Source organism: Anopheles maculipalpis, chromosome 3RL (genome assembly GCF_943734695.1).
Source record: "Anopheles maculipalpis chromosome 3RL, idAnoMacuDA_375_x, whole genome shotgun sequence".
NCBI classification, from domain to species: Eukaryota; Metazoa; Arthropoda; class Insecta; order Diptera; family Culicidae; genus Anopheles; species Anopheles maculipalpis.
In genome coordinates, this window is record NC_064872.1 from 1,942,666 (window position 1) to 1,966,174 (window position 23,509).

Consider the following 23,509-nt stretch of genomic DNA (forward strand, 5'->3'; position numbering starts at 1 on the left):
CGTGTCTGGTAATCTTCCACACTTAAACCGTCGTCACTATAGTAGCCGAAGTCTAGCCGAATACCGAACCGAACTTTAACGCCGAGATAACGACGCACCGTATCGTGTGTGTGCGTTGCTTTTCACACCGTACCACGATGTTTATCGGTGTACACCACAACTAGGCTGTCTACCAGCGTCAGCCTTCCCGTGTCCGTTTCGATTCTGTCGGATTCTCTCAACAAACTCCAGAAATGATCGCTGTAATTGATTAACAAATTGTTTTGGTTCTAGAGAGAAGAAAAAAGCGAATAAATTAGTTTAATGTACCCAAGTTTAAAAAACTCCAAACACCCGATACCTTACACAAAACGGTGTTCCATACGGTGCACATAAAAACCCCACTTGCCTTATCAGTCGCGAGCGCCATCTGATGCCGCCGCTGTTGTCGCCTATTTCTAGTATCTTCCCACTATTTGGTACGTGCAGCTAGGACTCTTCGGATGAACGGATGAAGCTAGGACGGGGTACGTTGGCTGGACTTTAGCGATAAAGTATCATCGTCGTTCGGGACATTTACTTCAAGTCCCTTCGCGCATTGTACCAAGCCTGGTAAGGGTAGTAAGCTGATGCCTTTTACTTGCAATATACATGTTGCTTCCTATACACCTCTCGTAGTTGCCTCCTCACTATTAAAGGGCCACCACCACTACCCACAGAAACTACCCCCAAAATGCACATTAAATCTCGAGCTCTAGTCGCTTTATGTGACTGTTGTTTTTTTTTACCACTTTTGTTAATAAAGCGATACGTTTAACCTCGTAAATGAATCATATCGGGTGAAATAGTTCCAGCTAACATCCATATGTTGAAGATTTTGTTTTTCTTCTTCACCATGTTCGTTTACAAATGTCGTAGTTATATCGCTTTTGTACCTCATTTGGTACGGTGCAATAGTTGATAAAATATGCAAAACTTTATCCATCCATCCAAATGAGCTTGGCATACAAACCCCCTTGGCTTATATCGGTTTCTTCTTGGGGAGACAAAAATAGGCATTACCTATTTGAAACTCGTTTTGAAGCAGAGTTTGCATACTTCCGATGGGGTTGTTTTTTTTTATTTTTAAACTACGTCACCAAACAACTTGAAGAAGGCCTCCACAGGATGTGACGGTGCCCGGAAAAAAAGTTTCAACATTAGTCATAATTTTTAATCATGTTATACACATGAGAGGATGATAGCGTCATCATCATCTCCGGCTACCAGCTGGTAAACGGCAGAAAAGTAACAGCAGACAAGCAAGGGACAAGCAGTTTCAAGTAGTTTCGAATGTCACACTTGTCGTTTTCTATTTCCTTTCTTTCCTGCTGTTCTGTTTTGCGCGAAAAGCGTTATAATGATACGCATACGAGTACGAAGCAAATATTGAGTGTACACTGGTGGTTCATGAAGCAGTTTGTTGAGTGCAACCACTAGGTGACGTTCTTTTTTTTTTGTATCTTTTTGGCATTTTGAGTTATATCTGAAATTCTGGGAAGCTTGTTTGTCTTAATTTCGGGGTTTAAGAGAAGAATTCTTACATTACAATATGCAATTGGCGAAGAGATGACGAAATGCCTTGAGAACAATTGCTATAACACTACCACAAATCGATCCACTCCATCGAAAAGTTCTGCAGAGCTTTCAAGAATTTCAAGAACACAACTACAACCCAAATTAGTGCGGGGATCAATTATTGTTAAGAAATCTTCATTCCTAAAACCTTCATACTAGCCCTAGACAGCCTAAAAGAACATTTCCGAGAGGTTTGCCTAACATTTGTCTATGAAGTCGTCCGATAGCTCATAGAGTTTGTCATTTCTAGGCGTCTGAAAAGTGTCTCAGAGATAAATTGCTTATCGTTACAGAGGAAACCAGTTGTTCGGCTTTAAAATGTCTTCTTGTTGTATCTCTTATACAAAATGAAGCCGTCTCTAGTTATTTGTAGACTTCTCGAGCTACTCTAATGCTTACAATTATCGATAGAGAAATCTATACCTTGCCCTAATCCATATAAAGCCCTTGCTTCAGTGTCGTTAATCTACTGTCCTTAAGGGAAAAGTACTCTTGCATTGTTGTCCACTAAATTGCGCACTCACCAGGAAACGATTGGTTTGGTAGAAAATAATCTTCCATTGACACAGTCATCATCATATCGTCAACACACGCGCTTCCATGCGGTTTGAATTTCAGTTGAATGAATGGTAAAGCGGGCTACTTAAAGACCCACCAGCTAATGACTAATTGAAACCTCGGGGTGGTCCCCGAACGCCGTGTGTGTGTGTGTTTTTTTTTCTGCAAAAATAATTAAGCTATTTATACTATGTCCTCTCTCACCCCGGAGGTCGGTTTCTCCTTCCCGTTTTACGGGCACATTTATGCACCAAGATCACGTGCTGTTGTGTCCAACCGTCGGTGCAAAACGCTTTACGCGCTTTTTAGACGGTGTAACCAAGAGATCGCGTGCTGAGTTACAGCTTTCCATGTAGCCGTCATCACCGTCGGCTGAATTCCTCTTTCTCTCACACCCGTGTTGGTGTGTTACTTTTTGTGACATTTTTCAAGATGAAAGCCAAAGCCACCACCGATCACAAATGGGAAGATTGGCGAAACAAAAAAGAGGAAAAACAGAGAGCTTACCATTCCAGCTGGTTAAAACGGAACTGTCCGCCATGAGACTCCTACTGTTTTGTTTGATATTTTCTTTTCTTTTTTCTGTAACCTATCGCACGATGCACTTGTTGAAGTTTTGCCCAGCAGGGTAAGAGGTGTGGTCCTTCGATTAGTGGTTGAAATTTGCTACAGAAGCAAGCAAGAAAAGTGTCAACCGGAAACCGCTGTGAAGCGCTCCATAGCGCAACCTAATCGCCCATGACCTAGTGGGCCATGGTGGTGAAACTGACTGAAACAACAGGACGTAGATTGCAATAAACCACCAGCCAGAGATGAAAAGCTATAAAAATAATGAAACAAAGCGCCATTAAAAACAAAAGCAAAAGGATAAGAAAACTTACACCACAAGAGATGCAACATTTGCTGCTGCTTGTGGTGCTCCTGCTGATGTTGCTACAGGATGGAACGATTCAGGATGGAAAATGGCATTTTCAAATAAAAGGACAATTGCAAACCTTTACTATCGGGGCCAGGCAGCAGTGTTACCTTAGTTCTGTAATACAAATAGTCTCCACTAAGCTCCGAAGCAATACACAGCACGCGTGGGAATGCAGGTGAAACGTGTCAGCCGGAGTGACATTCGAATCTATATTTGTTCCGGATAATCCTCTCTCGCTGGTCTCCGGATGTCTTCGTACGACTGACAAGGGGTTTGTGCCTTGGATACTGATATTAAATTATTTGTTATCACCTGTTTGCAAGGGTGAGAACGGTGAGAGATTTGACATGAAGCAGCAAGCATGTAGTATGAGTTGGGAAAAAATGGAAAAATTGTTGAAAGTAGCACAAAAAAAAAACATCATTTACGAAACACAATTAATCTAATAATAAAACTATACAAACAAAATCCAAAATGAGGAAGAGAAAGCAATAAAATGAAAGGAAAAACTGTAATCCCCATGCCCAAACCAGTAGCGGAATTGCCAGGAACAGAACATTAATCTTATACTCAGCAAATGGGTGACAATTTCCATGAAACAGTGGCGGCAGACAAAACAAAGTAAAATAAAACAATCCACCACTCACACACACACTTTCACAAGGGAAATTTGGCTGAGCATTATGTTGGCCCCATTAAACCAGGTGCCACGGTTAATTATCGTGCCGTTTATCGATGCTCGTTTATCAATTGCATTACCATTTGCACTGGGTGTCTCTCGTTCATACCATAAAAAAGATCAACAATTAAGCATTCCAGTCACACGTGGTGCAGAAATTGGCGGAAGCCCAATAATTGATTTTCCTCATAGAGGAGGTGAATTGGGAAAGCAAAAACAGATTGAGCTGAACGCGGAATCATGGCAAGACAGCTTCCACGCCACTGATTGATTCTCACCACATAGATTAAAGGGTCTATGAGCAAACAGTTGCGATCAGGGCGATTTGATCGACACTTATGCTCTAACGACATCTCCGCGATGACTAGCTCTTCTTGAAAACGTGTGGCAAACGAAATATTTTAAAGCCCTAAGGTCCTGTCTTTTTTTTTTTTGTTTTAGGACAGTAGGGAGGCTTCGACTGTATCCTATGAGAGAATTACCTAACTGCTCTAATGCGAAGAATTCTTTGAGTAAAAGTATCTGGGAGCCATGGCGCATTAACCTATCGGCGGCCACCAGGGATGCCTCTTGGGCTAGAGGAGCCCATTTGGTCTTAAAATTTTAGATACCTCTCCCTCCACACCAGACCAGTTATGAAACGAAATTAGAGTCGTAAGTTTTACCGCAATAACTAGGCGAGAGGGATAGAAGGGTCAGGATGGGATGTTCCACATAAAGATGCGCAATCCAAAGACGCATCCAACGATATGGTGCACGCCCCGAACGGACCAAAAATTAGTGAGTTGTCGCCGTGCTCCGAAGGGGATCCCAAAAATTCCCAGAAAATTCCGCCACCAGCATTCCCGTACATGGATTTTTTTAAACACCACAACCCGACCCCGAGATGTCACGCATGACCATAACTGAAAAATATCATCATTCAGCGGCCTTCAGCTAATTTAAAAAAAAAAGTCTTAATCCTAATGTTTACATTTAATTTCAAATACATCAAGCAAGTTTATTTCCACCTGAACGCCTGGCCTGGGAAATACACTCCGTCAGCTAATAGTAAACATTAATTTCATTCATGGACAGCTTTCCAATTTCCCAAGCTCAACTACTAGCTCGTGGGTGCATTAACTTACACGCGTCCTGTTCGCGTTTCTGTTCTGTTTGATAGACTCGTAAATCTCGTACACCACGGGTCACGACACTGTGGACATTCGCTTGACACACCACCAGAAGAACCACCAGCACGCAGAAGAAGAGAGAGATAGAGAGTTCATAAATAATTCCAAGCTCATTAAAACACGCATGGTCACGGTCGCGCGTTCTGGTCCTTATCAACGTGCTGCCCGATGGCAAACATGGCCAACGCAACGATGAATAACGAACTGGTTCTAAAGCGTGGAAAAAGCATGAAACATGTAAGAGGAAGCTATAATGAATACGCGGACAGGACACGATGATAAGATTTTAAATAAGAAAACGATTTCTTAACTTTGACTTACCTTCACCTAGACGAATTCTCTTACTAATCCTTACACATCACCAAACATTACGCTAATAAAGCGAACATATAGCCAGACCGGCCAATCTACTCTTAGGACCTCGTGATGTTTTGTCACCACTTACAAGGATCCATTTTGGGGAGGGAGAGTTATTAAATAATTGCTTCATGAGTTATCGTTCATCAACTTCAAAGCACACAGCGAGCACTGCCATCATAAGGACATACACTAACACAATAGATCCTCCCTCCTTACCCTCTCGCTCTCACTCGACCGGGTTCTTCAGGTCACGAATAACATCGCCCGATCCTAATGTCTGGGGCCTCGTACGCGGCGACCGTATCGGGTTACACGCGTTAGGAAGCGCAATGTATTCGGTCATCATTTTCGACTGCCGGGAATGGAACAAAACACCGATCACCGGTTCCGAATTCCCTTCGCTACGTCATACTGTGCGGTGGTCTGTTAGCATCAAGGCAATATCTTCTTCACACCCAAAAAACCCCGCTCCGGACCTTGAACCAATCATTAGCGTGTCAATCACTGTATTATGTTTCCAATTATATTCCTCCTTCGCGTCATCGTCGTCTCATCGTTCGCGTTTTCGCGAGCAAATATATTATCTGTCTTCTTCTCAGGAGACAATACATGAAATCATGCTACGGAAGATAATAAAGCGTCCCCCTGACCCGTATGTCCTATGCAAAAGGAATTCTTCCCAAAGGGGGAACGACGGCTTTTTCGAGATGTATATGTGCTCGTCAGCCTCCTTTAAACATTTTTTTCTATAGAATGTCCCTGTACGAATACAAAGCTTGTATTCGCTGCCTTTTGCATTAACAGGAGGCGCATTAAGCTCAGAGGATAAGACAGTTATCGTATCTGGATGAGTGTTCCAGTGATTTCGAACTCTGAAAATCAGTTTGTTAACCCTGAACCTTGCATGTTAAAGCCGAACGCTCATATAACACAATGCTAAAGACGACGACGTTACAGAGAAGTCGTTAAAAATAAAAAAGATACTACGGACTTTTCCTCCAGGAACCTATGAGAAGTCTACAAATGCGTCAAACAAACAGTAGTGTTAAGGTCTGTCGTCACTGTTATAAAAGAAGTGGACGAATGCACGCAAATAAGTTAACACATTAAAACGTTTATTACTATCCTACTTGGAGGCGCGCCGGAGAGAGAGAGAGAGATCCTTCGGCGATCACATCATGAGTCCGAACCTAACGGCATCTCACGGGATGCAGGCACTCATCAATGAGAGCCACGATAAATACAGGTTGGCTCACGAAGGCAAAATATTCACCATAACAAGTACCATACTCTTTACGATGTCTCACACGAATAGGACAAGACAGTGTCTGACCCTCACACAAAGTTTTTTTAGTTTGAAAAACAATTAAATCATGTGCTGGTTGTTGTAGCATTTAGTGCGGCCATCTATGGTTGGGATTCTTTGTTGATTAGGTTACTTACCATAAATCATAGGAGCGATGTTTATCCACAGCAGTTAAGACATCACGCATGCGAGCAGTAAACGATCCTGGAAACGGAGCGTTTCACCAGTTTACAAAGAAGACCAGGAGCTATTGAATTGGGCATTGAGCTTGTCACTTTAGTATTGATGAAGGTAGGATAACACCCAATCTTCCGTTTAACCGTAGAGCTTAGTCCTCCGCTCATACTGGGTCGCTTATGTTAAGTGATCTTCTCGATAATATCTGAAAGTAAAGAGCAGCTAGTTTCGGATATACTTACAACATCGCCAAGGAAAAGGGAATGGCCAACGATTTCCAAACTGGTTTCTTGTGTATTGTTTCGACACTTCGTCCATTATTTGCGGCAGACGACGTAATTGCGATGCTGCATGTTGCTTGAACAGCAGAGTTTCCTCTCTGCATCTGTCTGCATCTGCATACCTCAGTACCCTGTGTTCGAGATCATAATTTCTCTCTAATTTCTTCATCCTCTTTGTAGGACCACGATGACGTTCCTGTACACAGCGCTTTTACATACTATTTTATATCTTACAAAACAAAACCCGCACAAAAAAAACACATACACGTTGATTAACGGATCGTCTAAAGCTAATTTCCCTGACCGCACACTACTATGTGTCACTATGTGTGTACTATAAGGTTTATGCCTATTTACCTGCTCTTTTTTAAACACTTTTTGTACATTATAGTTCCTGTTTTTACGCTCATAAAACACTCCTAGCTAACACCTACCTAAAGACCTTATGGGACCATGCATAGACCTTATGGGATGGAATTTAGGGATAAGACAGACACCATTCCCCATTGGCAGCATGACAGAAAAGAATTAATCATTTTAAAAGATGGATTGCTGAGGCCCACCCAGCATTTGGGGAAGGTGGAGATGCTTTGTGTGTTATTGGATTTGTTTCTCTGTGTGTGTATGTTTTGTATTTGAATTTTATTGGACGGGTTGAGAAACGAATCTCGTAACTATTATGCAGCAACAAACAAGGAACAAACGCTATGGATGGGCTCATCGTGTGAATGGGATGTATTTGTTGGACATATGTTGTTACATATGGAAAGCTCGTAATTCAAAATGATCTACAGATTGCACTGGACCAGAGCATCCAATAATTCAAAGATGGATTTATTCGCATGTCTTAATAAGAATAATGGACCATATGAATTGTCATTTAACAAAAATTGACGTTCAAAATTCCTTCTATGTTTAATAAAAAATTTTAACCGTTCAGTTTGCACTTTAAACATCAAACCAAATTGCCGTACCCAAAGATACGATTATCCATTAACGAACTACTAAAATACAAATCGAAACATCCAACTCAATTAAAAAAGAACCAAAAGGAACAAATACCTGGTAATTAAACCGCTCTTGTAATAAATTAAACCAATCGGTTCTAATACCAGACGAACAATAAGAATGAAACAACAAAATTGGTACACCAAAAATAAAAAAAAAAATATCACAGTTAAATGAAACAAACAGAAGTCCAAACATAAGCTGACATCTGATTTAAAACAGTTAAAACCAAAAAATATTCTTGTTCCTTCAACGTACCACATTCAAAGCGACCACAAGCCATCATCATCGTCGAAAGTCGGAGCCACCGGCCACAGGTTCATGAATGAATGGAAAGAAACACATTTCAATTTATTTTTTATCTTTCAAACACTGTTTCGTAAAAACATCTACCTATGGGGTCTTATAGAGCTCGCGCGGGCGAATATGGGATAGTGGGGGAAAAGAACGATTTCAAAATAAAATCATTATACTTGTGGAGACTGTTGTCCTAATCCTACGCCCTCACAGACACACGTACACGAATTACACAGCAATGCCCTTTCCTTGTCGTGGATTATTTTCTTTCACTTCTAAGTCGAATATATTTACTACCCAATCTCGGTCCGATTTTCAAACCAAAATTCGAGTGCATTGCGCCGAAACATGCGGCTAAACATTTGGGGATTAATTTATAATGCTTTGTAGATAAGTTCTACGTATGTTCAAACATACTGGGAAAAGGTTTTCCCTTAGACACGTTATGTTCATATTCTACCAAACTACTTATCCATTGTTGCACAACAATACGTGCAATTGCAACGCAAAGATATAATGTTGATTGTAATGTCAAGAAATAGTATAGTGCAAATCGATTGGAAATGCAACGTAACGATCATTACAACTGCAACTCACACACACACACATTCAGCCAAACCACTCCACTCCGCTTCTCCACCCTTTCCCAAGTCCTTTCCTTTGCCGGAGGAAAGCTGTCCGGAGTGTCCCGTTTCGCACTATTCCGGTTTATCGCCTTGATAGATTCTTATTCCCTGCTGGTCGGTTTCCTGCCTGATTTGGGATTTCTTTTTGGGGTTGCTATATTTTACACAACTCATACACACTACCACATATGTACAATAGTAATCGTTTACGATGATCGCCTCTGTCGTGCTTAATTCTAACCTACGTTCACGCCTTTGTTAGCACTTACAATCGATCGCTTTTTATGATGTCCCAATTTAACCTTGTTTTTCCTAACGCTTCGATTCAACTTGGACACTCTCTCCTACATGCGAAAAGCTGTGTTTTATACTTATCTAGCATTACTCTAGGACAATTCAGTTCACACTCTTGCGCGTTCCACATTACCAGCCGGTACGATTGTTACCACCACCCCGGAACTTGTTTCCACCGCCACGATGATATCCACCACCTCGCATTCCCGGTGACCCACCGGTACCGCTCACGATCTGTCCCGCGAATGGACCACCACCAACACCGGGCATCATTAACCCGCCCGGGACCATATTCGTGCGCATACCACCACCTGATCCGCCGCCCCGAAAGTACGGCGAACGATTATGGCCACGTCCACCACGAGGCGTTCCACGGTAGTTGCCACCATTCCCGGAACCGAACGGCAGTGGAGGTGGAGGTCGGTTCGGTGTGCCAAACCGATTGGACACCACGTCACCCTGTTGCCCGTTGGGTGGTGATTGATCGGCCCAAATCTGCCCAGTTCCGAGGGGTGGTGGTTGGGTCAGTTTGTTCACGAGCGCACCAAGCGTTGGTGGCGGCGGTATCACCGCGTTCATCATCGGATTCAAACTCATCAGGTTTGGCGGAGGTAAATCCCACTTGGGACCGGGCGGAAACGACGGATCCGGTAATAATGGAGGCCGTTGGAGTGATCCTGCCTGATTATTAGCACCATTACTGCCACCAATACCGTTGTTGCTACCGGTACTATTCACCACCGGTAGTCGCATTAGCGGGCTTTCGGTGTCCTGGTTGTTCCTGATCGCTGCCGAATCGTCATTCGCTGGTGCGTCGCTGCTATTCTCGTCGGCGCCATGATGATGATAGGAGGCTACAAATACATGATAAAAGTAGAAAGGAAATTAATAATAAAAAAAACTCAAGCCTGTGACCCTATTTCTACCTACCGGAGACTTGTTGTGGCGATGCACTTTTGTCTCCCACGTGATGCGTTTGGTGATGCAGCATATCGCTCTCCTCGTCCGATAGGTCCATGTCCACGCTTTCGGTGTTGTCGGAAGGATTTCGCTTCACTTCTTCCACCACCGCGGGATGCTCTGTAGAAGGTAAAATTAAAAAAAAACCCTTACACGCAACGATCTCTCTCCAAATGACGCGCCTAACAAATCATAACCCCATCATTTCTTCCTTCCAAAGATACACAAATCACGCTAATAATGAAGCGCAAACTGTGTCTCCCGCATTCCCTCTCTTTTCAATGCAAATGTTCAAATGTTAAGCGTATTAAAGTACGCTTAAAGGCAAGACTTACCTGAGGTAGCTGGTGGTGACTGAGACGCTTCTGACTGGTTGCTCATCAATAATGCCGGTGGTCTGGTGAAATCCTCAAAGTTTTCCCGCTCAAAGTTTTGCTAGAGTGGAGTACAATGAAATATATTTTTACCAATTCTATTTAGCTGGGAGTATATGCTATTAAAACACAGGAAAAATAGCAGATTGATTTTCACATTGACAGAGGCCAGTTCACAATGGATAGACTGACCTGAAGTACCGTATTTAACGGGACCGTTCCTTTATCGTTTCCGGGACAGTTTTTAACCAAAAATTGATGTTTTTCTATATGTCCAGTCTCTCTAGTCATTATAACAATGGACGACGTCGAGTGTGTGTCATGTGCTCATGACGTTACTCATGCACTAATAGCAACAGTTCCCAACAACCACTTACCAAAAAGCTGTCAATTTCGATCAGCGAAACGGGCGTCTGCAGTGAAGGTAAATTTAATTCACTCTCACCGCTCATAACCGCTGCACTGTCGGCCGATTGTATGCTCTCGTCGTTTTCACCCTCGTCCTGCTGCTGGCCATCACCCACATCACCTTCGTTCGTATTGCCCAGCCTTTCCATTGAAAGCTGCGGTACTGCGCTGCTCGCAATCTGTGCCGCAATCGCTTTTTCCAGCGACTGTATCCTCATATCAAGATCGAGATCATTCGCTTCCGTGTCTCCGCTAGCATTCCGAGTGGGCTCGGACCCAATCGACGTGGTGCTCGCCGTCGTTGGGACTACCGTGAGTGCGGAATTGGCCGTCCCTTGCCCGGCGGACAGCCTTAGATCGATATCGTTCGAGGGCGCGGAAAAAGCGTTTCCATGGGCCGACCATATCGAACCTCTGCTACCGCCACCCGATTCTTTCGATGGCACGCTTGGAGCAGGTACAGGTTGTGGAGCTGCCGTCTTTCTCCTATGCATGCCACCACGTACATTCGACGATCCGACGGACATACTGTTGGAGGATGAACTATCGTCCAACGCATCCAGATCGTGTACGTCCTTAAGCTGTGGTGGACCGCCGGGTGATCCAGTGAGTGAGATTAGATTCCGATGGTCGACATCCGCTAGGCGACCCTTTTCCTTCACGAACGGAGCCATCGACATATTGCCGGACATCTGCCGTTGGTCAACGTCTTGCATCAGGCCACCATCACCACTGCTTCCATCGCCATAATCTAGCAGCATTCCGCTATTATTCATGCATTTGCGATCATAATGGGACGGAGAGACTGGAGCATCTAAGCTTTGAAAACCGGACGAATCCTACGATTTAAAGGGAAAACGAAAATATACGTGATTAGTTGCAGAAGTACGTTGTATGGATCTTTTTCTTCCTTAAAAATTGAAATTGTTTAACCTTTAGAATGCTGGCTTTGGTATTCAATAGAAATCCCTTTGCTATCTACTTACATGCGTTCCGTCCCACCCCATAGACATGTTCCACGTCGAATTGTACTCGTCCGATGCATCCAGATTGATGGGCGGCATCGGTGGTGGTTGCAGTGGCTGCGTTATCGGTCCAGAATTCCGTCCAACACCCTGCGATTGTTGCTGTGTTCCATAGTCCTGCAACATCTGTTGACCACCGTACGGTGGAGGCCTGCTTCCGTTCCCACCGTATCCACCATTATTTCCTCTACCCGACTGAGGGCCTCGGGGGGTCGAAGAAGCCCAAGGATTAACAAAGCCGCCACCTCCTCCACCACCCCCACCACCCGCACTACCGCCGTACGGGTGAGGTACGATGCCGGGTGGTGGTGCCTGAGAGGATGATGATGGCACGACTCCACCACCCACCGACCCGCTCCCCGGTGGCCCATGGTAACCTGATGGATCGGGGAAAAAAGTCTTCAGGAAATCGTTCACCCCTTCGGTTTGTTCCTTACGCGAATGTATCACTTGTATCGGTTGTACTGTTTTCACACGGTTCGCCATTTGCAAATCCAGACAAAGCCGCGGATTGATTAGTAGATAGATAGAAGAAGGAAAAAAAGTATGGGAATACAGAAACACATGAAAGAACACGAGACAATATGAGCAAACCAGCAAACGATGATAGGCCGTTTGTTTTTATGTGCAAGTTTCTTTTTTTGTGCTCATTCGTGTTGTGACTAGTAATGAGAATAACTATTCTTTTTAAGGAATTGTTTCACTCTTACTCACTCTCTACTGGGGTTTAATTCTTTTCCAAACTATTTTAGGAGCCGTTATAACAAGGCAGAAGGCGGTCCCTATCTCGAAACTAATATGCTAAGCGGGAGGATATCTTCGCACTAAATTTAAAAAAAGCTTTCCACTATGTGAAAGAATTCCAAATGCTAAGTCTAATTGCGAATGCTAATCTACACATACACATGCGCATAACAACCAACCACCGCTCATACCTACCTCTGTTTATGACCATCGGAGAGTCACTACGGGTAAAGTCATTGATGTCGAAGGACACATTGCCCCCACTCATGTAGCTTCCCTGATGCTGTATCATCTGGAAGTAGTTGTCCTCGTTCGGCAGAATGTTATCTCCATCCGAGGGCACCGGAGATGGAGCATTAATGTCCGGCGATGGGATTGGGCTCGGTAAGCTTACCGTCAACTCGTCCAGCCTCTTCTTCATGCTCTTGAGCCGATTGCCAAAGTTTCGATAAGCCTACAACATACCCAAAAACAAACGCATTCATTATAGCGTGAGTTTTTGTGTGTTTGGACAGATAAATATCCATCAGTACTCACATTTACCACCACCTTCACCTCCGTCCGCTGATGCTCATAGAATAGACTCGCTTGCTGCAATAAGGTAAGCAGTTCCTGGCGCGATCTTTGCTCCGTCCTCAACACCTCCACCACGTTCTCGTACTGTGCCAAATGTTCGTCGATCTCGAGCTCGATCTCTTCCACCTTCTTGCGGTCCTTGCCCTTGATCGAGTTCATTACCGCTTCCACATCGACGTGTGGCTTCTTGTTCAGTCCCTTGAACGCATGATCCGTTTCGCTCTGATGTTTGACACATTCGCGAACCACCGTCACCAGCTGCGAGGCTTGATAATCGTCCACGTCCACCTGGGCGCTAGTCGCACTAACAACTGATTTCGTCTCGGCAAGCTTCGTCGGACCGGTAGCGAGTGTTGCTCCCGAGTGGTTCGAGCTGGATGCATTTTGCAGTTGCTGCTGTTGTTGCTGTTGCTGTTGCTGTTGCTGTTGCTGCTGCTGCTGTAATTTCTTAGCTGAAGGAGTCGTGACGCTCAGCAACCCGTTCAGGTCGGCCAAAAATTCTTCGTTGTAGATTTCCCGCTCTTCCCATATTTTAAAGATACGCAATATTTTATGCTTCACCTTCTCGTCGCGTACCAGCGTGGTCGCTTTCTGCAAGTAGGTGCCCCAACTATCGACGTACTCGTAGTGTTTGCGCTTGCTGTTCTGTATCACATCGTTGGCCAGATGAAACAGCGTTAGTCGACTTTCGATTTTTACTGCAAATGGAAGCAAACAAATTGGTTAACAAACACGCAGTAATCACGAAGGAATGCACTTCTCAAGGCCTACCTTGCTTCAGTACGTTCAGCCAGCTGCTCACTATCTTTTTGTGGTGTGCCCGTTTCGATAGACACCAGCTCGACAATTGCTGGATGCTGTCCTGCGTATCCTTCAGGTCCCGCAGCCGTTTCTCGAAGGAGGTCACATCGAACTCCCCACTGCTGCTGCTGCTGCTGCTGGCGCTACTCCCTCGTCCGGACACCGTTGTGGTGGTTGTAGCTGTTTTTGTTGACATTCTAGGTTTCGCTGTTGCTGCTTTCTGCTAGTACATACAATACACAGACACTTTTAGTCACACGCTCGGTCTACCCAGCACAATGTATTCCCTGACTAAAGGCATAATTGCATATCCTTTTGCGAGTTTTACCGCGTGTGCCAATTCGTTCGTCACTCGCTGTGTTTTCGATCACAAACACAAAAGGATCGGCTGCCACTAGGCCTCACCAGCACAGCGCCCTTAAATTGATCTACATTACAAAAATCGCACTTTTATCAGGTGGCTTGCACGCTTCCTGTAGGGTGTGTGTTGGTACCCTGAAAAGGGAATTGTTTTTCCTTCAATTCAGCACCACAAATCTGTTGTTTGAACAATTGACACACGACGTAAACACAACACTTTTGATACACCACGCTGCTAGTGCTGCTCCTTGCTCAGCACACACACGTTTCGCTTTTCACTACTTGCAGTTGTCCAGCTTCAAACCTTTTTCACGATTAGTAGAATGTTGATTGCTTGTACTACGGTACACAGCCTTCTGCCAGAATAACACAATTGCAACGCAACAACGCCCGGGAGGGCAACAACTGTACCGCCACAATCTTTCAACGACCGGGAACCGCCTAAATGCAGCCAGAAACGCAACAACCACCTACGACCTACAGCTTCGATTTTGCAACCAAATTGCACCAAATGCACGTTTGGCAAATGGGGGGTTTACTTTATATTCTAGAAACCACACTACACCTATTTCGGAGCACTCGCGTTTCCGTGCGTAGAAGAAAATCAACTTTTCTCGCAAAATATAGGCGATCTGTCAAAATGGTGTTAGCTTCTTTTTCTCCGTGTGTTTACGAGGTACGCACAACCATGCACACACACAAGCACGGTCGTTAACGCAAGAATATTGACGTTTAACAGCACAGTGGTTTGTTGCTGGTCGAAATACGATCGACTTTTTATTGCACTACTACTTTTCTGCAATTTTCCTTTGTTTACAATGAAATTCAGTACCAATTCAAGCATGCATTTTGTTTTCAAACTGTATACGCGATCGTTAATATGTGCTTCTTTTGGTGGCAACAATGTATACATTTTCTACGTGCTATTTACATTCCTCACTGTGATCGCCCAATCAGCTGTCAGTTTGAAATTTCAAACAAAAATGACAAATAGGATCGAACACGCCACTTTTGTTTAGTTTTTGTATATTTTAATTTTCGATTTTTTTTTTTCGATCGTGGACATTCTTTGCAAAACATGCTCCTGCAATGTTCATAGAAAAGCATTTCAATTATGATTAAAAACCAGCTCTAATCTAGAAAAGCTTCCGTTCTGATGTTTCTTAAGCTACTACGAGCGCCATTGACGTTACTAATACCAAAACATGGATACTAAATCTACCACAGACGAAGTAACTTCATTGACAGCTTGCTCGTTTCATCTTCTGCCCAGGAATGCTATTATTTATTGCTTTCTTTTCAAGTATCACATGATAAACAATCCCTTCTAAGCTATTTTTTATCGCTTATACGACCCCCCCGAATTCGCAGTCGTTTTTTTTTTCTCTCTGAATCACAGCAAAACAAAAGACGAATCTTCTCCTATCTTATCGAAAATAATGTGGCAGGTTAAGAGAGAGGTAGAATCACTTTTCGCTCGCCACCTTTTTTACAGTCGACAAACACATATCGAAAAGTGAACTGGTCGCGCACGGTAGTAGTTAGCTCTCTTGGCCAGTCTGACTCGAATTTAGTATACATACTAAACCATAATTTGTGTGCGGTACACAGCGGATTTAAAATGAGCCTCGAGTAAATATAAAGTTTTTCAATAATTTTTAGCTTTACAATTTTAACGTTTCCGTATCACCGCAGCAGTTTGAATTCACTCAACGGAAGTCCCTACTCGGCGCGAAAGCATTGGCTAAAAGGGCAGGAACAACAGCACCAGCAGCACCAGCAACAGCAACATATCGAATATCGTTTCTCGCGACCGATCAAGATTATGGACTACGATAACGAGCGCTATTCCTGGTCCGCGCCCGGCAGTCCTTATCACATTCGACGGCCAGCCTTCGATAGGAATAGACTATGGTATGTGCACCAGATGACGCATACATGAACCAATTGTTTCGAGTGGGAAGAGTGGTGGGAGGGGGAGGGGAAGTGTATCTGTTTTCAAACATTTCCTTCACCATAATCAATCGTGAATGCTTCTTATCAGTTACATTACAACATAACGAACATAAGACGTTTGTTTGGTCTACCACACCAACAGGATAGAAGACGACACGAGTTCTGAGTCGGAAATTGAACATAAACAGCGTCACATTATTAACGACATTGGAGCTGAAGATGCCTTCAGCAATTCGGATCCACCTGCCTCAATGCTCAATGCGGGAACAGGTGACTTTTGCTGGTGTCTCGTTCGATGTATAACGGCTGAAAATTAAGTCTTTTTATTCCTCTGTTCCCCAAAATGCAGAACCGAAATTTCCCATTACGATTCGAAGTGCACGCAGTCTGCTAAGTTTGCGGATGCGTCGTGATCCTCAGCATCAGGGAACACGAACCATTAAAGCCCGGCGTGTGATTAACAAGAAGGGCGAAGGAAACGTGCATCTGGCCCATCTTCCGCAACGATCGCTTCGATTCGTGCGCGACCTTGCTACCACGTTGGTAGGATGCACGTGGTTCCATTGAGGAACCGTAGCAGAGTGCAACCGTTTCCAACCGTTCAATCTATTTCCTTTTAAGGTGGACGAACAATGGCGCTACACGTTGATGCTGTTTGTGTTGAGCTTCGTGGCCAGTTGGATTTTTTTCGCCATCCTGTGGTATCTGATCGCGTACGCACATGGGGACTTGCTGAAGGATCCCACCACCGGCAAACGGCTCGGTGATGGTAACAAACCGTGCGTCGAGGGAACGGCCAGCTTTACCGGCTTTCTGCTGTTCAGTGTCGAAACGCAAGTGTCCACCGGGTATGGCGTAATCGTCCCCACGGAAGAGTGTCCGGAAGCGTTCTTTCTGCTGTTGGTACAGATCATCTTCGGACTGGTGATCGGCGGAGCGATGGTAGGTGTTGTGTACGCGAAAATGATACGTCTGCCAAAACGATCGTACGAGATGAAGTTCAGCAAGCGTGCCGTTATCTGTATGCGCGATGGAAAGCTGTGCTTTGTTTTTCGGGTGTGTGATCCCAAGCACCAGCACGTTATAGGGACAAAGGTAACGGCCACCATGCTTGAACCGCGACGCCATCACGGTACGAACGTGATCGAACGATACGAAACACGTCTAGAGCTACAGAACAACGGCCGGATACTACCACTGTGGCCCATCACCGTGTGTCACGTGATCGATCGGTATAGCCCACTGTACGATATATCGGCGGCCGATCTGCTTGACCGTAGGTTCGAAATTGTGATCACAATGACCGGCAGTACGATGACGACTGGTCAGGGTACGCAGGCTCGCACCTCGTACCTGCCGGTGGAAATTTTATGGGGACACCGGTTTCAAAACATCATCGAGTACGATCCACAGCGTGAGAGTTATGTTGCCATGAACGAGCAGCTCGATCTGCTGGATGAGGTGGACACACCGCTCTGCAGTGCTCGGCAGCTGGAGGAAGTGATCGATGAGCTACACAACGATCAGCATCATCGAAGTGAAGAGTACCCTATGGCGGACGATGATAGCAGGCTTGGGGTAAGAGAGTTAACGTTAAGGATATGCCCAACGAGTCTCAAAAACATATAATTCTATTCGTTGGCAGGCTTCTTTTCGCTTCAAAAGCAGACTACGAAGCAATCCCAGTTCCTTCGTGCGTTTCCACGACGTGTACTCGGAAGCGGAAGAAGATGCACACAGTGTGGATGAGGGTGGAAAATCATATCAAGGCTCGCTAAAGGAAAGTCAAGCTGTCGCCTTTGCTATCGATGATAGCACTGCGATGGAACAGCTTGAAGAGGCGGGTGTGGAATCAAAAGATCGGCAATAAACTGTTTTCGCACGATCCGCCAAATTGTCCATCGTCTTTTGTATCATCACATCCAATCACATTGATACTAGGTGAATTCCAAAGTCTTAGTCTATTTCTTTTAATGCAAACGCTAAAAGAATAGATGTACGAATAAATTCTCCATTAACCAAACAGGCGCTTCCTACACAAATAAGTCTATCTTGTTGACCTTCTGCCCAATCCAAAATCCGCTCCGCACGATGTGCAACAACATGAGCAGATTAGATACAATCGTACACAACAAGGGGATTCATCACGATGCTCCTCCTGCGCTTCCATCTCTGCTCACCCAACTAGTTTGCGCCTGTTTGCAATTGGCTTAATTCTTAACCGCCTGCCTACCCATTCGCACCGGTCTACTTAAATTAATCCATCAAGCTAAGATTCCTTCCCGTGTATGCCATAATATCTTACCTAGACCAGACGGTATCTCTTATCATAAGTTATCACAAAGACGTTGTCTAACATCGTGCACGACTGGAAGCTGGCATCTCGAACACGGGACACGACGCATATCGGTGCGTACGATCGTTGAGAGAAGAACAGTACTCCTCGAAATGGATTCCAACGAAGCGGAAAGTTTTGAAAAGTGTGATCCCGAGGATGAGCTTATGCTCAACAAACGTGTGGTGAATAAAATCGGTGAGCGAAATGTACGGTCCTGCAATCTGCCTCAAAAATCGATACGTTTCGTCAAAGACTGGGTAACAACACTGGTAAGCGGAGCTGGGATCGAAACAGCACGGAGTTCTTGGTCGCGTGATCATCTAATCACCACCTCACCTTCTCTTGCTCTCGTGTGCAGGTGGAAGAAAAATGGCGCTACGTATTGTTCGTGTTCGTATCCAGCTACGTCGGAAGTTGGGTACTGTTTGCCGGTCTGTGGTACATTCTATCGTACGCTCACGGTGATCTTCTGGAGCATAATCCAACCACCGGCGAGCGGATGGGAGACGGCGTAATGCCATGCGTGCAAGGTGCAACCACATTTCCCGGATTCCTGCTCTTCAGCATGGAAACACAAATATCGACCGGATACGGTGAGAAAGTCCCAACCGAGGAATGCCCGGAATCGTTCGGTTTGCTTACGATACAACTGATCGTCGGTTTGCTGATCGACGGTGCGATCCTTGGTGTGGTGTACGCAAAGTTGGTCCGTCCGCCGCAGAAAATATCGGAGATGAAGTTTAGTAGACGAGCCGTGATCTGTCAGCGAGATGGGAAGCTTTGCTTTGTGTTTCGCATCTGCGATCGCAAGTGGCAGCATGCGATCGAGACTAAGGTAACGGCCGTTATGCTCGAATCAAGACGCACCGCTGAAGGGGAGTTAGTCGAAAAACACGAATCATATCTGAAGCTTGAGAATGATGGACGATTAGTGTTGCTGTGGCCAGTTACCGCTTGCCATGTAATCGATCGCAATAGTCCGCTGTACGATCTGTCGGCAGAGGAACTGCTCAGGCGAAAGTTGGAAATTGTGGTAACGATTACGGGTGGTACGATGACGACTGGACAGATTAATCAGGCGCGCACATCGTACGTACCGGGTGAGATTTGTTGGGGCCACCGGTTCCGTAACATGGTGGAGTACGATACACGAAAGCAGTCGTATGTGGCGGTGAACGAACGTATGCACGATATAGAGCCGGTCGATACGCCGCTGTGCAGTGCACGTCAGTTAGATATTTTGAAGAAACGATTACAGGACCGGGTTTTGAAGGACGAAAAGCTTCCAGAACCAACAGTTCAATAATATTGCATAGCGATTAAATACTACACATTTATGTTCAAACTAGCTAAGATGGCCATTCTTTTTTGTTGTTGCTTTTTTCATTTGTTTCGAGACAAGTACACCTCCTATCTGAGTGGCCTCAATTTATATTCAAGCCATCTGGACTACAAAGTTTCCTCGTAAGCACAGCATTCTGTAGTGCAATTCTTCCTTCTAGGAAATTCTACTAGGTATAGTTTTACCAATTTTTGGTAGAATGATCGTTAGCAGCTGAACTATCTATATCATCTTTGTTTTTGTCCAAAAGTTCAGGTGGTCTTATTTTATAGGCGGTCTCTGTAGCCGACCTAAAACCTATGGAGTATAGAAACCTATGGAGATAAGATCGATTTTAAATTTTAAAACAAAGAGCTTGTATTACAGAGATTTTTACATGGAAACACATGATAACTTCCTTCCATATGTAATACCCTACATTTCACCTACAATTCCTTGTGATGATGCAATAATTTTGTTACACAAATATTTAATATAATACAATCGCGTTTATAATTAATGGACTTTTATAAGTTGAATTTTACCTTCCACTAGTTGCTCTACGTCTGCTTGGTAACGCCCGTCTCCTCCAATTGCTTTAACCGTGCCTTCAACGCCTCATTTTCCGCACGCATACTAAGAAACTGTTGCGCAAACTCATCTCTCGGCAGCAACAGCCCCAATCCGGTGCTCACGTACTGCTCAAGCGATTCTAGCTTGCTTTGCGTTTCACGCCACAAATTAAACATACACATCCACAAATTACTTCTCATGGCCTGCTCAGCATCTATCTGTCGCAACGTGCACTGTTCAAACTGTTCCATCATTGTGCGGCGCAGTTCGGCAATGTCCTCCCGAACGGATGTGGATGATCCCTCACAAGGGTTAACGAATGCTGCCGAATCTTTTCGTCTATCCACCGTACTTACCGGCGCGGAGATCTGTGGCGATGATTCCACCGTTACAATCTGCGGTTCCTGCTTGATGCTTACCACCGAAGGGCGGGATCGATTCTCCTTGTTTCCGATAGTACTGTTTTCGACGATCAGTTCTGTCTCGCTCGTAATGCTTCTTTTAGGTTCACTAACCAACGGAACAGCGACTGTGTTCTCTTGCTGACTTTCAACTAGCACCCTTGGCGTACTATTGCTGTTCCCGGTGGTACCAATGTACGGACTCTCGGAAATCGGAATATCTTCACTCGCACCTTCGTCCCCATGTTCCGAGCCTTCCTCGCGAATGTTTTCCAAATTATCGACCAAACCGGGAAGACCTTTGCGAATCATTCGCTCACTGCTCGTGTTGGTGCATCGCGAACCGTCCGATTTAATGCGCTTAAGCAAACGGTTCACGTTCACAAAACTATCATCCACGCCCGGCGTCGTATCGATCACTTTTTGCGATTCCGTCTGCGAGTCGTCCGTTTCCAATTCGACATTGCAATCGGAAAGTTCATCAAGAAATCCTCTCAGATTGTTGCCACCCATCTGCATGCTGTTACGCGATTCGGTGCTCAACCGGGAAGATGTACTCAACCGGGACACACAATCGATTGGTGCATCACGGCGCTGTAGAAAGAAATCGATCTCTCCGATGAAACTATCGTGCTGTTCCGTCTGTGGATCGAGCCGGTTCAGCTGACCACCTTCACTGATACGCACACTTTTCGTCGCCTTCTTCGATTCATCCAGCTCGATCATGCTTCGTCGGTTTGAGCCTTCCCGTGCTTGCGGTACAAATGCCAAGCTGTTTACACAGCTCTGATGAATCTTCTGCATGTTGAGCGGATCTTTCAGATGGCGAAGATCGTACCCGTACACGTAACCTTTCAGATTGCCCACGGCCAGGTGAATACCGTCCTCTGCAATCGCCAGCGATTCGAAGGGATAATTCGAATGAATTTGGGACGCTGTTTCCTTTCTTCTCGTGTCAAAAATATTAATCACATTGTCGTAGCCTACTGAAAATAGATAATCGGGATTCGTTTCTATCATCGCTATGTCGCGACACGGTGCAGCATGGACAGCGGTTTGTGAGAAAAGGGTTTTCTTCGCTTGCGTGTCGTACAATAGGACAGCACCCTTGTAGGATGCTATAGCCAGGGAGAAGCGCTTCGTTGGATGGAACCGTGCTTTCACGGTGCTGTACATAAAAAGAAGTATTCACGTTATTTTACACCACACGGGATAGGTTTTTTTATGGTTACCAAGGATTGTTTAGAACCTTCGCTAAACTTACTTCTTGTCGAATGCTAATGTATGCAGCTTCGAACTTGTCTTCAGCCCGTACACATTCACTAGCCCATTTTCGTACACGGTCGCCAAAAAATCGTCCGTAGCATTAAAGTCCATAAACGTTACACCGATCGTGATCCTATCATTATCGAACCGCTTGGTAAAGTTGGCCTTCTTGTAGTTCATGAACCGAACCGTACCGGTCGTCAGCCCGATTGCTATCTCCTCCTTGCCAGCCGTCTTCGGACACGCCACACAGTAAAGATTGTCGATCGCGATCTTTTTCACGTTCGTGATCGTGCGACTGCCGGCGTTTCCTATTTTACCGCCCGTATCCAACTGATCCGCCGACGACTTAAGGCGTAGCAGCTCGATACCCCAATCTTTATTCGAGCGTACGAACAACTTTGAGGATCCGAAAAAATGGCAATGAGAACCATTGTTGCCAATATGGGCACTGCTTGCTAGCTGCTCTAGCCTTGGGAAGTTGTGCAGCTGGGTATCCTTTGCGCACGATATAATTTCCAACATGTTGACACTGCTTTGTCTCTCTAATATCAATAACAAATAATAAACGAAAGAACTCGTACACTGTTTTACTGAATCACCCCTCGCAACGGGCGAACCCAAACAAACGCTCTGGGGACGAATTCCCACGCACAAAAAGCCGCGTACATTTGAATGTTTGGATCGATGACAGCTGACAGTTTGGCAACCCGGGTGGCAATGGGCAAAACAAATGTCAAATGGCGATGTGTTTAAATTGGCTGTTGAGCATCCTTTCGACAAAACACATCAACCAATTTCACAGATTTCTTTCAAATTTATCTCTTTTCGAAATAAACAGACTTTGTATTTCAAAATTAGTAAGATATTTTCTTTTATTTATTCATTTCGAACGTTCCTAAGTAGCATTTATCTGTACGTCCTGTGTGCTGGTCGAGTTTTGCACACCGTTTTCCTGCCCGTATACCACTCAACAACGACCAAAATTACATAACATTCATTCAGACGATCCTAAATATTGTTACACATCACACACTCCATCTACAAACTTTTCTAACTCCTGTAATGTACCTGTATTCTTTTGTAAACCACTTTGTCATCCATCCATTCACGGCATGTTTCCCATAATCAAA

At 44.7% G+C, this 23,509-nt stretch overlaps 5 protein-coding genes across 5 annotated transcripts in view; 2 read left to right on the forward strand and 3 right to left on the reverse strand.

The window, feature by feature from the left end:
- Positions 1–23,509, reverse strand: part of LOC126564716 (enolase) — a 111,973-nt gene that overhangs the window by 82,499 nt on the left and 5,965 nt on the right. The window lies entirely within an intron of this gene.
- LOC126565799 (uncharacterized) lies at positions 9,403–14,379 on the reverse strand. Its single transcript, XM_050223009.1, has 8 exons — positions 14,132–14,379; positions 13,322–14,058; positions 12,980–13,238; positions 12,002–12,504; positions 10,985–11,854; positions 10,569–10,668; positions 10,204–10,353; positions 9,403–10,127 (listed from the first exon to the last, which is right to left on the reverse strand). Exons 1-8 carry the CDS (start codon positions 14,355–14,357, stop codon positions 9,403–9,405), a joined length of 3,570 nt encoding a protein of 1,189 aa, XP_050078966.1. The 5' UTR covers positions 14,358–14,379.
- LOC126565994 (ATP-sensitive inward rectifier potassium channel 11-like) lies at positions 16,132–18,347 on the forward strand. The gene is made up of 6 exons (XM_050223194.1): positions 16,132–16,153; positions 16,217–16,435; positions 16,620–16,747; positions 16,821–17,020; positions 17,099–18,055; positions 18,123–18,347. Exons 1-6 carry the CDS (start codon positions 16,143–16,145, stop codon positions 18,345–18,347), a joined length of 1,740 nt encoding a protein of 579 aa, XP_050079151.1. The 5' UTR covers positions 16,132–16,142.
- Positions 18,926–20,121, forward strand: LOC126565995 (ATP-sensitive inward rectifier potassium channel 8-like). Its single transcript, XM_050223195.1, has 2 exons — positions 18,926–19,084; positions 19,174–20,121. Exons 1-2 carry the CDS (start codon positions 18,926–18,928, stop codon positions 20,119–20,121), a joined length of 1,107 nt encoding a protein of 368 aa, XP_050079152.1.
- LOC126564215 (uncharacterized) lies at positions 20,697–22,948 on the reverse strand. The gene is made up of 2 exons (XM_050221195.1): positions 22,375–22,948; positions 20,697–22,278 (listed from the first exon to the last, which is right to left on the reverse strand). The coding sequence occupies exons 1-2, from the start codon at positions 22,899–22,901 to the stop codon at positions 20,697–20,699; spliced, it is 2,109 nt and encodes a 702-aa protein (XP_050077152.1). The 5' UTR covers positions 22,902–22,948.